At 27.6% G+C, this 15,590-nt stretch overlaps 2 protein-coding genes across 2 annotated transcripts; one reads left to right on the top strand and one right to left on the bottom strand.

The window, feature by feature from the left end:
• Window positions 1–7,590: 7,590 nt before the first annotated feature.
• Window positions 7,591–12,540, top strand: LOC110614164. Its single transcript, XM_021755653.1, has 5 exons — window positions 7,591–8,084; window positions 10,323–10,619; window positions 10,879–11,097; window positions 11,207–11,335; window positions 12,120–12,540. The coding sequence occupies exons 1-5, from the start codon at window positions 7,818–7,820 to the stop codon at window positions 12,324–12,326; spliced, it is 1,119 nt and encodes a 372-aa protein (XP_021611345.1). The 5' UTR covers window positions 7,591–7,817; the 3' UTR covers window positions 12,327–12,540.
• Window positions 12,541–12,778: 238 nt separating this feature from the next.
• On the bottom strand, window positions 12,779–14,154 carry LOC110612906 (aquaporin TIP3-1). The gene is made up of 2 exons (XM_021753757.2): window positions 13,943–14,154; window positions 12,779–13,593 (listed from the first exon to the last, which is right to left on the bottom strand). Exons 1-2 carry the CDS (start codon window positions 14,093–14,095, stop codon window positions 12,862–12,864), a joined length of 885 nt encoding a protein of 294 aa, XP_021609449.2. The 5' UTR covers window positions 14,096–14,154; the 3' UTR covers window positions 12,779–12,861.
• Between the last annotated feature and the right edge of the window lie 1,436 nt (window positions 14,155–15,590).

Below are 15,590 nucleotides of genomic sequence, written 5' to 3'. Positions count from 1 at the left end.
CGACCTGAGTCGAGCTTTTATCGAGCTGAGTCTCAAATAGTTCACGAGTAATTTAATTTATTTACATGTATAATGAGTTTTAGTTTAAAACTAATAAGTTTAAAACTAAAATAATTTTAGTTAAACTTATTAGTTAAACTTATAAGTATATCTATAAATTAGCATGTAAACTTATAAAGATGAGTTTTTAAATCTTAATGATCTAAATATATGCAAGTTTAAGAGTATAACTAAACTATATAGAGCTGAATTTTAAAAAATTCAGATTTGGCTCATGAAAGTATATGTAGGGTTTAGTTTATTTCTCTTATGATAGTAATTTCAGTTTACTTAACGAGACTGTTCACGAGCCTATTCGCGAGCCTGCTCATGAACTCAGAAATGAGTCGAGCTCACGAGCCGAATACTATGGAGCTCAAGCTTGGCTCGTTTACTAAACGAGCCTAAAAATTAAGCTCGAGCTTGGCTCGTTTATAAATCGAGTCGAGTTCGGTCGAGCTTTTATCGAATCGAACCTCGAATAACTCACGAACGGTTTGACTCATTTACACCCCTATGTAAAGAATATTGAATAATCAAGATAAGATTTGTCTTTCTCTTTGAGAGATATCTTCTGGGTCCCTCGATAAGTGAAATTGAGAAATGCATGACTGTGCTCAAATGAATTGATAATATGATTAATATCATTTGATATTATCAGTCTACTTAAAGATCAAGAAATCATAAGTTTGACATTGACCATGACTTATGTTCAAACTGAATATCGTGTGACAAAGAGACTAATACATGTTCTGTTTATTAGGTTTTATCGGACTATCGATCCTCATATTAATTGGATAGTCATAACATCTTGCTAGAGGTCGCTTATAATTTATGGGTCTTATTGGATTGGGCCTATTGCTAATTAATGTGAGCCTATTGAGTTACACACAAAATAACGTCATTGATGTGCTATGTCATATTAATGGGCTAAGAGCCTGTTAACGTAATTAATAATAATATTAATAAAGATATTATTATTATTATTACTAATTATTTGTTATTATTATATAGATTAGTATTTGTGATACTGTGAATACAACTGTTTTATGAAAAGAAGTGTGGAAAACCGAAAAGAGAGAAAATGAGTGAACATAAAACACCTTCTTTGAATTGCGTGAGGAAGGTTTTTTCGTAATCATTTTCTGGGTTGCAGATTTGTACTCATTAAATTTAAACGCAGACGTTCCTTCTCTAATTCTAAGAAGCACATAACATCTTCCATATACTTAATGTGGACGTTGTAAGTAAATAGCATTTTTCACGTGATTCTAGGTGTTTAGTCAAAAAATATATAACCGCTTGAATATTCTGTTTGTCAATCAAAATATGACAAATATCTTTTAACTCATCCATTATACTACTCATGATCTTAAGACGTATTCTTATATCATGATGACAACTCTTCTCATAAGTGTCTTATTATATAGTGTAAGCTATAAAATTGACAAGCGATATTTTATCAAACTTCACTTTCAGGTTCAAATCATATGTTTGTTGTTAAATTATATTTTTGTAAACTCATGCATAACAATATCATGTATATTGCTCACTAAAGTGATGTGAGCAGTTGAATTTACTTCTTCCAGATATCATATGCCTCACGGTCTGGCCTATATTGGATCATATTGCCCTGTTGCCCTATTTTAGTATTTCTATAACTAAATTACGAGATTCTAGAACTTCCTGTTACTCGAACACATATTGAATTTTTTTACTTTAGATTTCATGATTATCCTAATTTAGTTTCTCTCACTTATTAAGATAAGTTAAAAAGATTTGAAAATAGATATTATTCATAATCTAAATTAGAAATATCTATTGAGTTAATGTCTTAGTTCATAAATATATTAAGCTTAATAATAATAAATTATATTAATAATTATTTTATATTAGATTTTAGAGTCGAAAATTCACTATGTTCTCAATTATCGTCTTAAATTCTAATATATTATAAAAATTAATTATAATATTATGTTATGATTCATGTCTTAAATTATTTATAATTTAAGAGTTTTAAAATATTTTATGATTGATATTTAAAAATATTAAATCATGCACCATATATCAACATATAATATAAAAATAATGAACAATTAGAAATTTATGAAATAAAATAATACATTATTTAAAATTATAAAATAATGAAAGATAAATTATTCACTATAAAATTATCCACAATAGCGTAAACAATAATAAATAATTAGAAATTTATGAAATAAAATAATATATTATTTAAAATTATAAAATAATAAAAGATAAATTATTCACTATAAAATTATCCACAACAGCGTAAATAAACTATATAAATAATAATAATTTTTAAAAGAAATTATTGATGTCTAAAATAGACTTAACTATATACTATCAAACGACACACCATCTTATTTGTAACTATTTAGAATATTTACTAATAAATTTCAATACAAGGCGACTGAACTCGTTGTCATTCTCCCAAATGAAATCTAAAATTTCTCTTTTAAATTGAAATTAGGCAGTACGATTCTTAAAAAATATATATATCTTTATTTGTCTTGGGAAAAAAATATTTCCAAAAAAATTATAAAAAATCATATTGATAATAAACTACACTAGACAATTTATCTTATTTAGAGTGTCTATAAGATCCATCTCGAGATTATCACCTTTAAAGTGTCTATAAAGTCCATCTCGAAATTATTACCTACCTTATTATCTCATTTATATAATATCTTTTTGATCAGTAGAAGTCCCATTAGAAGCTAATATTATATATTTTTATATATATATAAAAAAATAATGATCCAAAATAAATAATAACAGTGATATCATATAAAAATTTAGATATTTTTTAAAAAATATATTAAAAAATATTTAATAATAATTTAAAAATTATTAAAATATAATTATATAAAAAAATGCCCAATGTTAATTTTAATAAATGTCACTATTCCAAAAAAAACTATTTTTATAAATTTTGAATCAGGAATTTATTTGATAGTTTAATTTGCTTTTAAATTATTTTTTTTTTTAATCAAGCTTTTAAATTATTTAAAATTTGTAAAGTAGATATTACTTTGTCAAACAAAATTTAATTTAGAAATTATAGCTATTCTTCACAATAATATTTATCTTAATTAAAATTTATCCCCATTATAGCATGATTTGAATCAAAACCATACATTTTAGCTTGGAACTGTTCTGAGTTCTAGTGGGCCAGAAAGGTGCAAGAAAAAAAGAAAAAAAAAAAAAGAAAACTTGAAATTTACAATTTTTTTTCTTTTTTTCTTTAAAAAAAAAAAAAAGCAACCGAAATAGACGATTGCTACGAAATCCAGGCGGGTGGGCTGGCAGAGAGGAGCAGTTTGACCTGAGCAGCCCAAGTGTCACGCAGCTATAGGCCGAGCGGAGAAGGCAGGCTAAAAGTGTGAGACCATTTCATGTGTCAGCGTTATCTACACATCGATTTTAAAGTTGCTCTAACCGCCCCACGTGTCCTGTCCACAAAACCGATTAGTGGTCCTCTTTCCCCCGGCCCTCCCTTGTATTATTACAACTCTTTCTTTTATTTTTTTTTAATAAAAATTTGGAAAATGAAAAAAATTTTGACGGATTTTTCTTTCTTTTTAAATTATGTAAAAGTTATAGAATGAGCAAAATTATAATTTATTATTTAAATATAATATTAAATTATTAAAATTGAGTAGTGAAACTTGATATAAAATTATGGTTTTATAATTCTTTTTATCTGATACTATTTAATATTTGATTATGTAAAATCTAATAATTAATATGATTCATCTATTTTTGTTTGTTTATTCATTGCCCAATATATATTAAAAAGTGATATAATGGTAAAAATATAAAAGATAAAAATATTTAATTATAATATTAAAAACTCGTAGATAAAATAATAATTATTCTTATTATTATGTAATGAGTTAAAAAAGGCAGAGGGATGAGGCCAGTTAATCAAAATTTAAGAAGTAATTACTAGTGTTTTTTAAACTGATTTTATTATAATATAATAATTAAATAATAATTTCTCTTATTTCAATTATCTAGACACTAATTAATTCTAATTAAGAAAATTAAGTATAACTATTTGATATAAAATTATTATTCTTTATGTAAAATAAGATTAGATTAAAAAATGGTTACAAAATTCATAAAATTAATTATTAATATCAATTCCTCGTATCTTATTTGAATTTCAAATTCTCTTATAAGTGAGAGAAAGGAAAAGAGAGCTAGCGAGAAGAGAAAGTAATTGTGAGAGTAAATGTTTAAGAAAGGAATTGACCATCGTTAGAGAGGTCCTTTATAGTGATTTCTTTGTTGACGGTCTTGCATACTTATGGTTAGCATCCCCTATCTTAGGGTAAGGGATGGTTGTTTTGTTTCAATTTTTAAAGAGCCATTTTTTATTTTTCATTTATCAGTGTGGAGATGGTTTTGTTTTTTTTGAGTTGATTGTTTTTATTTTACATATTTTGCAAGTTCCATTGTTCTTGGTTAGAGAGTTGTTTTGATGAATTTGGGTTTGCTAAGGGCACTAATTATCTTCTGAGGAGGATGATTTATTTATACGATGTGGCATTTAGGGATCTGCTACGTTCAACTATATTCAGTGAGTACCATTATAATACGTCGTTGAATGGCTAAACTCTACCATATCCTCCCTCGTGTGGATGGTTGGATGATTATTTTTAGATTTTTTTTCGATATTTTATTCAGTTTAGTTCTCTATTGCATGTGTCTCTTTCTTTTTATTTCATGATTTATCTTTAGATGTGTCTTTTGCTTGCCTTTTTGTTTATTTCTGAATCTGATATCATCTACAGTGGTGTGTTTATGGAGAAATCGATGCACCGGTGGTGACATTGGTACTAGTGCAATCGGTGAAGCGGTGGCATTGGATTTGCTATGTCTTTTTCTTTTCGATTTAGTTGATTTAGTCGAGTGTTTTGATTTATTTTGTTATGGTTTTTCTACTAGTTCATTTTTTTATTTGATTGTTCCAAATTGGACAAATGGATTCTTTAAATCTTCTTGTATATAATCTAATAGATTTCGTTAAAATGCAACCTATTATGTACTAATAAAAAAATTAAAAAAAAAAGCATGAAACTTTAATATACATTAAAAAAAATATCATGGATAAAAAGGAAAAAGTAAGTGCCTCAAAAATCAATTTAACTTTAGAGTCGATGGTCATATTAGCTGGAGCTCCCCTAAAGAGAGACTAACACTCTGTTTAGAAAAAAGAAGAGTAGAGTAAGTCTTTTTAAAATATGGTTTTATAAAGTAAAATTTTTAATAATTTTAAATCTTAATAATTTTTTTATTATTTAGAAGAGAAATAATTTTTTTTAAAATATTTAAAAATTTTCAAAAAAACTTTCAATTTTTAAGAACTTTAAAATCGTACTTTAAAAGAAAATCATTTTCTCTGGAATACGTATCCATTAAATTTTGAAGAATCATTCCTTACTTAGAAGAATCTCTTTCCGAACAAAAGGTGAAGGGCACCAACTATAGAGAGGTGATTCCAATTGAATTAATAGAATATTATATTGCATACTATAAAATTGTCACTTGAACAAAATGATAAGAAATGCATTTCTATTTCTAATGGTTAGCCTTTTATGTGATACTTTTTTTAAAAGATTTTTCTCAACCAAGTTAATTGGATGATTTTTAAATTCAGAATCTCTGTTTGAGAAACATAAATATTTACCTATTTTAGTAATTTTATTATGCTACAAAAAAATTTATTAATTAATCTTTTTATTTTAAAAAATATATTAAAATATTATTGATATTTTAAAAATTTATTAATTAGTACTCGTTAATTTTATCCATTAAATATTAAAAGAAATTTAAAATAGTTTTAATATGAAAGAACTAATCAGTGAACTTTTTATAAATATAAAAATTAATTAATGAATTTTTTTTCAAATAACTGAAAGTAAATAATAAAATATTTAACTGTTAAAATTAATAAAGAAATTAACTAATAAGCCTTTTAAAATGTCAGACACGTTTTAGTGTATTTTTTAAAAGTGAAGGATCAAGTAATAAATTTTTTCATACCATAAAGAGTAAGTAGTAATTTTTTTTTCTTTAATAAGTATATTCAACCACTAAAATAAAAAACTCTTATAAGAAAGAGAATCACCTTCATGCTCAATATCTATTCTAAAAGAACACAAGTTTTGATTTTATTTTCTTTGATATCTATTCTAAAAGGACACAAGTTTGATTTTATTTTTTTTGACCTGCCAAAAATGACCTTACAATGATGCAACTCAGGTTGACACTCTATTTATTAAAGTAACAGTAGATCAAACAATTCACATGTCGTCTAATCCAAAGATAAAAATTTTTTTAAATAAAGTTTAGCTACCGTGTGAAGTGAAATAATTAACCTTCTAAGAAATACATTTGAAATTGATTTGTTGAAAATAAAAACTAACGGTTCGAATTATTAGTGATAAATGCACTAATAATGTTCCACGATGGGAAAGGTCGAGAACATCGAAATGTAAATAAAATTGCAAAATATGTTTCATAATCAATACATAAAAATCCAGTTATAGAAGTCCATTTAATCCCTTTTAACAAGGCATGAGCCTACATCAAAGTTTTTTGGAATGTCAGATATTGTCAACCTTACAATATTCATAACTATCACAATAATAGCTATAGATACCACACCACATTTAAGTTTTGATAATCTTGTATGGGGAGATGTGGAAGTCTTGGAAGCAAAAACACTATTCTGTTGGAACTATTAGAAGTCATTAATTATACAATCGAAGTAGCTACAAGATTAGGTTCCACCTTATCAAAAAAACATATTTATTTGTCTATTTCCAAATGTACCACAAAGTAATTGTGATAAGGTCAAGAGCAAAATGCCACCCAAATCTAGCCTAGAATTGTCCAATAGGCCTTCCCACTATTTTTGAAAATTAGGAACCCCTCAAAAGTAGAGTGATACCCACAAAGATTAAGACCTCAAATTCTTAAGTGTAGGGACATCAAAAGAAAGTATATTCTAATAAATTTTTGTTAAGGCTGATAGATAAGGCACAGAGGATTACTCAAAATGCCTCACCTAAACTAGTTAGTTAGAACTTGTAAAATATTATGGAGAGAACCACAACCCTGGGTTAGCATAAAAGATGCCCAAAATTAATAAAATTATACCATAAAAAAATAAAACACGTTTGATATTTATGGAAGATATCTCCATCTCCATGAAATGTATCAAAACACTCAGTTTATATCACATGGGATAAACCTAAATTCTTCTTCAAATAAATATAGATATGAAAATTATTTGAAGTAAATATAAAAAAATTATTAAAAAGAAAAAAGAAGAGGAGAAAGAGAACAACAAAATCAAAATTCGGTAATAATTTGATGTGCTACCAGAGAGAAAAATTTCAAAGACACATGTTTAATTGTAAAATAATAATAAAGAGATTGAAAAACAGATAAAGTAAACGTGTCAAATACCTGTATACTCTTCCTTTAAACAAACAAAAGCTAAAGAATCCATCTTCTTTCATCTACTCTCTGACACACAGCCTCTCTCTCTCTCTCTCTCTCTCTCTCTCTCTCTCATATTTAAAGGCCGCAGAGGGCTGAACAAAACCCAAGAAAAGCAGAGAAAGCAGCGGAGGGAGCCGCATCCACAGCAAAATCCAACTTTACCTCGTGCGAGTCACGAGAACCGCTTAAACTCACAAGAAAAACAACGGGATTGATAAAAAAAGGCAAGAGAATTAATGGAGAAGAGCAGCAGAAGCACAGAGAAAACAAAGAAAAGCGGAGAAGAACATGGGCAAGTTCTAGACGGTTCAGATATAATGGAGTTGGTTGAGAACGAGGAGGTGTTTAGGAGTTTCGTGGATCATAAGTTCCAGGAGCTTGATAGAGACAAAGACGGTGAGCTCTCTTTGAAGGAACTTGAGCCTGCTGTTGCTGATATTGGTGCTGCCCTTGGCTTGCCTGCTCAGGGTTCATCTCCTGATTCTGATCATATCTATTCTGAGGTTTGTCTCTCTATTCAAATCTTTGATTTTGGGTTTCTCATTATTCTTTGTTTTGATTTGATATCTCTAATTAATTCTTGAACCCTAGCTTGATAATTATTAATTTCAATTAGTTTAGTTGGACTGATTAAAATTGTTGGTTGTCATTTAGAATTTTAGAAATTTTTTAAAAATGGGGTTATAATTATTAAAAATTATGAATATATACTGTTATTTAAAAATTCTATAAATAAATTAGAGCTGCCCTCTGTTGAAACAAATGGTAACAAAAAATAATTCTACTTCTAGGTAGTTCGAGAATCATCCTTGCAGAATATTCAACAGTGGTCGGTGTTGTGGGACTCCACTTTTTCATCCTTAGCTTTTTTTTTTTTTTTTTTTTTTTCTCGCTTGACTTTTATTTTTTTTAAATCTAATTAAAAATTAGAAATTAAATCTGAAATATATCAGATTTACTCATTTCTCTAAGTATAAATATTTAATAATAATTTATTTTTATTTAATATTTATTAAAAAAATCTAATTAATAGCTACATCAACATGTATTATTAAAAATTAGAGTATGTTTATAATAATTTTATAACGATTGATTTATCAAAATTAACTCTATTTAAAATGACAAAAATGCACATAATTTTTTTTTCCTTTATAATATAAACCAATTAATATTAATCTTCTTTTATTTTTTTCTCTTCTGAATTCTTGAGAAAATGACACATAATACTTTATCTATTAAATGAGCTTGCTTTATAAATAATGAAAAGTTGATTATGAGAGTTACCCTCTATCTTATAATTTTTATCTATTTTACTTTTTTATATATAATAAAAAATATAATTTTTTTTATTAATTTTTTAATTATATTTATTTTAAATATATTAAATTTTATTAAATATTAAAAAATTTTTAAATTTTTTAAAAAATAATATAAGATTAAATAGAATTATAATAGTGAATTTATATATTATTATTATAGTTTAAAAGAAAAAATGGATAATAATTTTAAAATAATTAAAAGAGTAAAAATAAATAAAAATTATGAGACTAAAGAAATATATTATTGAAAATGAATAGTAATAACCTCAAACGTGGGATCCCGTTTTATTTTTAGAAGAAATAAAAAACACTTTAATTGATAATATTTACTATATATAGTGCTATATGATCCATAATTTTTTATACTTCCGTTTATTTGTTTTTTTTTTAAATAATTTAATTTTTTTATCAGGAAAATATTTTATCCTGATTAATTTTTTTTAAATATTTTAAACAATATGAAAAATATTCTTTAAACAATATTTTTTAGTAAACCAGCGGAGGCTGCAATCGCCTAAGTAAATATTTTATTTATTTAATCTTAAAGCTAAAATGATTAATATTTTATTTATATTCGCTTTGAATTATTTGAAAAGATATAAATCTCCCTCTTATGTTGATGAGATTAATATATATTTTAAAAATAATAAAATGAACAAAACAAATGACTAAAACAAATTCCTACTTAGCCAAATATAGTAATTAATTAGTTCAAATTAATTTAAGTATTTAAATCTTAAAAAATAAAATTACTATTTAGTTTATGTGATATGGAAAAATTCAGTAATTAGTCCTTTAAATTTTGAATATATATTAAAATGCTTATGAGATCAATCGTTAGTTTTAGCTGTTAGTGTTTACTATTTAGTTTCTATGTAAAACTCGTTAATAAGGTCATTCAATTTTAAAAAATATAATAAAATGTATTTGAAATTTTAAGAAAGTTTGCTAATTAGTTTCTACGTATTAAGAGTATTTTAGAGTTTTTTTCAATACTTAATAATTAAAATGAGTAAATTTACTTTAATTAAAAATAACGGAAAAATTAATTAGTAGAATTTTTAAAATTCAAAAAACGTTTTTAATGTACTTTTAAAAAACAAGCTCATACTATAGGGACTCAATAATAATTTTACCCTAAAACTTTTTTCTTGTAGGTTTTACTGTAAAAGCTACCTTATTCTAACCTGAAGTATATTATCAGGAATGTTGCTGTTCTTTTCATATGGACATCATCATTTTAGACGTTTTTGATATTTTGAAATCAATCATTTAATCAAGTGGATTTATTTATTTATTTTATTTATTGTCTCTTTCTCTACACATCCTGTGGATTAATTATAGCTCTTTGAGCTTGTACTGTTTGCTGACAATTGTTACATCTTTGAGATATACAACTAACTGAACTCTACAAGCTTGTAGGTTCTCAACGAATTCACCCATGGCAAGCAAGAAAAGGTGACCAAGACTGAATTCAAAGAGGTTCTCTCAGATATTTTACTAGGAATGGCTACTGGTTTGAAGCGAGACCCTGTAGTTATCCTCCGCATGGATGGTGAAGATCTCTTGGACTTCATCAACGGACCAAGTTATGAACCAGAATTGGTCTCCATATTTTCACAGCTACAATCAGCTGATGGATCCCTGCATGATTTCATCGTTAAAGCCTTTGAAAAGCTTACAGTTGATCAAGGAATGCCCCCATCTTCAGATTCCTGGGTAATGATTTTGCTCCTTGGAAGAGCTTCTAGTTTCTGCAAAAGAAGAGAGTTTTTTGTTAAATTACCATGTTAGTCTTCTAACTCCTAGCTTTTAGAGGCAAGTTAGATTAGGTCTATTTTCTTAAGATGACATCAAACATCAAACTCCTAGCTTTACTTTTCTTACAGTGGTTCGGACTGTTAAGTTCGAACTATTTCTTGTGAGTTGGGTTTCGGACTATGTTATGAAATTTAATGTGGCTTGTTTTTGGGTGCAGGTAACGAGCAACATTGTGGAACCAGCCTTGGAATCTTGCACTAGACAAGATCATGATAAACCCATATCTCAAGAAACGTTCTTGGTGGAATTCAAAAAAGCAGCAGAACTTATGGCTCAACGTCTCAAAGAACAGCCTGTTATTGTTGCTCATAGTGAAAATACATTTGATGGGAGTGGCATTAAGAGACTATTAACCAACAAGTTTGAATTAGAAAAGGTTAAATAATTTAATTTAATTTTATCTTTATTCATTCATGCATGTTTACTTGAATTTTACTCCATCCGAGCTGCTTTCTTCTTAAAATTCATTCTGTTATACATTGCAGACTCTGAATGCAGCTTTAGAAAATGTACCAAGAGATAGAAATGGGAAAATGTCCAAGGAGTATTTACGGGTGGCACTGGATTCATTGGCTCCATCAGCTGGTCTACCTCCAATTGGTGCTGTCGACGAGGTACTAAAACAACAATTAAATTACACAAGTAAAAATTATTATTTAGTCTCTATAAAACTCATTAATTAGTTTTTTGATTTTAAAGAATACATTAAAACGTTCACGAGATTTAAAAAAGTCTATTTATTAGTCCATCCGTTAATTTTAGTCACTAAATGTGGCGTAAAAATCTAATATTTCCTCAATATAGAGGAATTGATTATGATAAAGAACTATTTAGACTCTGTCAAGAGTTTTAACTAATATGGTTTGGTTAAGATGATATAAGATGAAAAATATACTAGAAAACGAAAAGTTTTATTAAAATTTTTTGAAAATTAAAAAGGTGAGTCTCTAATAGTTAAGGAATACTATTTATAATAGAAAAAAATCTTAATATGCAAAATTATAAAAATATTCAAAAAAATAATTAAAATGCAAAATTAATCCATAAACGATGGAATTTCCGTATCGAACTTTGTGACAGGCCTACGACTCTCGTCACCCTTTTAAAAATCTTACGTATTGAAAATTTCTTTTTAAAAGACTATTGTGGGTCTCTATTAAACGTCGACCTTAAAAATTAGATTCGGTTCAAGTCTGTCGTAAAGTTCAAAACTAAGTATTTCATGTCATATTAGTTGATATTTTCACAAAATTGAAAAACTCATAACTACTAAATAGTAAAATACTTAACAGTTTCAAAATACTAAAAAAATTTTTCATTATACAAAAATCAAAATAGTAAATTTCCGATTACGTAAACATGCATGGTCTTTAATGTGAGTTTAATTAATTGTTGCAGATAGACAAGGTGGTAGATCAAGTGTTTAAGATGATCGATGCAGATGATGGAAAGCTGGTTAAAGAAGATGAGTTCAAGAGAATATTGACTGAAATCCTGGGGAGTGTTATGTTGCAATTAGAAGGAAATTCCATCTCAGTTTCTTCAAATTCTGTTGTGCATGAGCCTCTTGCTTCCTCCTCTAAACTTCTGCAGCCAACTTCCTAGCTATTATATCTATCTTTGGTGTTCTAAATATATTAATATGTCAGAATAATTAAAAATATAAAAAGAGGAACAATTATTTGTTAGCATACAGTGAAGGTGGATGGCAACTCATGGTTGTGTTTTATGTGCAATTAACTTGATTGTGCTAATATTCAATCATGTGGTCATGGTTAGCCGACCATTGTCAATGATAATCTGTAATTTCTTTCGTCTAGAGGTACACATGGCCTTGTGGCTATATCCTTAGAACATAGACTTCCTGAAATTCTCATTTCAACCATTTACATTATCCCACTTTTATCCCGTGTCATCGAACAAATTTTTTTTTAAAAAAAAAATGAAATAAATTATTACACAATCTCTTATGATTTTTATTTTTCTTTGAATAATTTTTTAAATAATTTTTTTTAAAATAAAAAATAATTAAATTCTTTAAATTCAAATGAGAGTGATCATGATTGAGGGAGAGCTTAATTATTTCCTAACAAGAACTCTCAGGAAAAAAAAAAATTAGAAAACAAAAGTCCTGCTTTTTCTAATCTTCATCTACACTTCCCATCCTATCCCTTGGTAAGGTCAAAGTGTAAACATAATAAACAGTGCAAGCCAAACAAGGCCCAACCCAAAAGACCCAATGCCCATGCCACAATGAACCTCCATGCAACAGTGCTGGACCTAAGCATCTCGCAGGATTCAGCCCCACACCAGCATACCCAGCTCTCCCAGTTACAGTAATCGACACAAAAATTGCAAGTCCCATGGATGCAGCCAATATCACACAGACCATTATTAAGCCTAGCTCCTTGAACCTTCTCTTGTCAAACGCCACCGTTACACCAACAAACAACACCACAAAAGTGCAAGAAAATTCCAGCACCAGTGCAGTTCCTGGAGCTATCCCTCCCCCGTTTCCATCAATCATGCAGCCACCCAATGAATACTTCTCTACTGTAGCATTGTTCATCACACTCTTGATTACCATGTAAGCCATTATTGAACCTACACATTGAGACAAGATGTAGAAGATGGCACGAACAAGAGTTATAACACCTTTGAGAGCTGCAATGAAGGTGAAAACTGGGCTCATGTGACCCCCAGATAATGGAACTGTTGCTAAGAGGAAGAAGAAAGCGATAATGAAGACGGCGAATGGGACTAGAAGCTTGGGTTCAGGCTCACGTGATTCCAAGCATGAGAGTATGCAAATGGTTAGTGTGAATAATAGACAAGCTGTTGCTACTAGCTCCACGAGTACTGCTCTCCACATCTGGAAAATCAACAAATACAGGGAGAATCACTATAACATCCCTAGATTTTCAGAAAATTCACTAGTTCCTTTTTATTTTAAAATTATTTAATTAAAATATTTTTATATTTTATAAAATTAAACTTTTTAGTTATTCCGTAAAAAAAACCATTAATTAATTTATTTTAATCTTAGTAGTACTAAATAATATGAATAATTAAAATTACAAAAACTAAATAATATGTATAATTAAAATTATAAGGACTATATGAAATACTGGCCATTAAATTATTAACCATTTATCATGAATTTTTGCAGCTATTTATATACATTATTTTATAATAATTAAAGTACTCAAATGTAGCATTACCTCTGGTGAAAAGAATTCATAGGCACCAACAAAAACAAGAAAACTTGTCTTGGGGGACTTTGTCCCTGTGACATTATTGATTGCCTCGCAATTTTCAAGCGATTTTGAGAATGAATGGTGATTATTATCATCTTGTTGGGGCGACAAATCCATGAGCCTGAAAGAAAAGGAAAGAAAGGTGGCTTCTAATTTCCAAACATGCAAGAAAGTCGACAATAATATAAATGATATGAATAGAATGATCATCATACTCATACAGAAGAAATGGATTATAATGCTTCGCTATTGCCGATTTGTTCATTGATTAAAAAAACTTCCCAAGTGGAATAATCCATTTGTAAACTACGTAAACATCCCTAGGTTTTGCAATTATACATAAAAAGAATGTTAGGTTATAAGGAAAAATACAAAGGGATCATGATTAGATTAGATTAGAATTCTTACAGCTAATTAAGAATGTTTGGAAAGTAGCCAGGTTGCCCGAGTATGAGTTGTCCCTAGGGACTATCATGTGAAGTCAATCTTATTCTCAAATGGTTCATAAATTGGCTCGAAATTAAGGAAGAGAGCAATAAAGAGCATAAAGTTATGAATCCAAAGATAATAAACTCTCGTAGATTCTCTAGTGTCTCGAGGTTTATTTAGATATACATAGGAATATTATATATTAATTGGGTTTTCATAAAGTTTTGTTAATTTAAAATATAAATTTAAAGATATTTTTGGCAATCATATTACAACTAATTAATTTCAATTATTCTTAGAAAAAAAAAAAAATTCTTATAAAATAGTGTATAATTTCAATTTCTTTTAAAATAATTTATATACATACATAGCTGGAAAAGAGGAATATTTTGAGAGTTCAGCTTATCTGAAAATGACTGAAATGATGAGATTGAAAATTCACGAGTTAGAAAAAAGAGTATGAGAACTCATGATCTATATTGCTAAATCCCAAAATGAAAACTGGGTATGGTTTTGACAATGCGAATCAATTTACGTAAACTATTAGTAACCCTGTTGTAAAGAAGGGGTGTTTTTTTTTAAAAGTAAAACTCGATGAACCTACAAGAGTGAAGATAACATGCAAGGAAGATTATCCATGGTTGTTTGCTAGTTTGGAGATACAATCAAATAATTTTATTGTTAAGTCTTATAATCCAGTACATATAGAACCAACGAACTAAATAGTGTAATTAAAATTTCATAGCAAAATATTTTGAAATAAGATTATTTCTCGGCCTGGTATCAAGTTTTTGGGAATTATAAAAATTGGGTAAAGGAAAATAGGAATGTTTTGTAGGAAAAAACTAGTTGTAAAAGAGTTAAAAAGATAAAAATATTAAGAAAGAGTCATGAGAAATTATAGGGTTGAGTATGCAAGGTTATATGATTATGTTGATGACTTCAGACTATCTTTATAAATATTATGAAACATGACGATTTATAAAAATAAGATAATTTATACTCCGTTGAGAATATTAATAATATCGTTTGATTAAAATAAAATTTAGATTAAAATAAAATTTAAAAAGTTTAAAAGTAGAAATTTATTCTCGATAATTTTTAAAATGCTTCCAACAATCAAGAAAAAATTTATTTATAATGATAAAAAAACAAAAAAATTATAATACGAGAATTTAAGAAA

Source organism: Manihot esculenta, chromosome 4 (genome assembly GCF_001659605.2).
Source record: "Manihot esculenta cultivar AM560-2 chromosome 4, M.esculenta_v8, whole genome shotgun sequence".
Classification (NCBI taxonomy): domain Eukaryota; kingdom Viridiplantae; phylum Streptophyta; class Magnoliopsida; order Malpighiales; family Euphorbiaceae; genus Manihot; species Manihot esculenta.
The sequence above is the reverse complement of the archived record's forward strand: the minus strand, read 5'-3'. Positions and strand labels throughout refer to the sequence as shown.

Bases quoted from the DNA above. Each gene is read 5' to 3' on its own strand.
- LOC110614164 (XM_021755653.1), top strand. From the start codon at position 7,818: ATGGAGAAGAGCAGCAGAAGCACAGAGAAAACAAAGAAAAGCGGAGAA. The intron at 11,098-11,206 runs GTTAAATAATTT...TATACATTGCAG, and splicing joins ACAAGTTTGAATTAGAAAAG to ACTCTGAATGCAGCTTTAGA. The intron at 11,336-12,119 runs GTACTAAAACAA...TAATTGTTGCAG, and splicing joins CAATTGGTGCTGTCGACGAG to ATAGACAAGGTGGTAGATCA.
- LOC110612906 (XM_021753757.2), bottom strand. From the start codon at position 14,095: ATGGATTTGTCGCCCCAACAAGATGATAATAATCACCATTCATTCTCA. The intron at 13,594-13,942 runs GTAATGCTACAT...TTGATTTTCCAG, and splicing joins ATGAATTCTTTTCACCAGAG to ATGTGGAGAGCAGTACTCGT.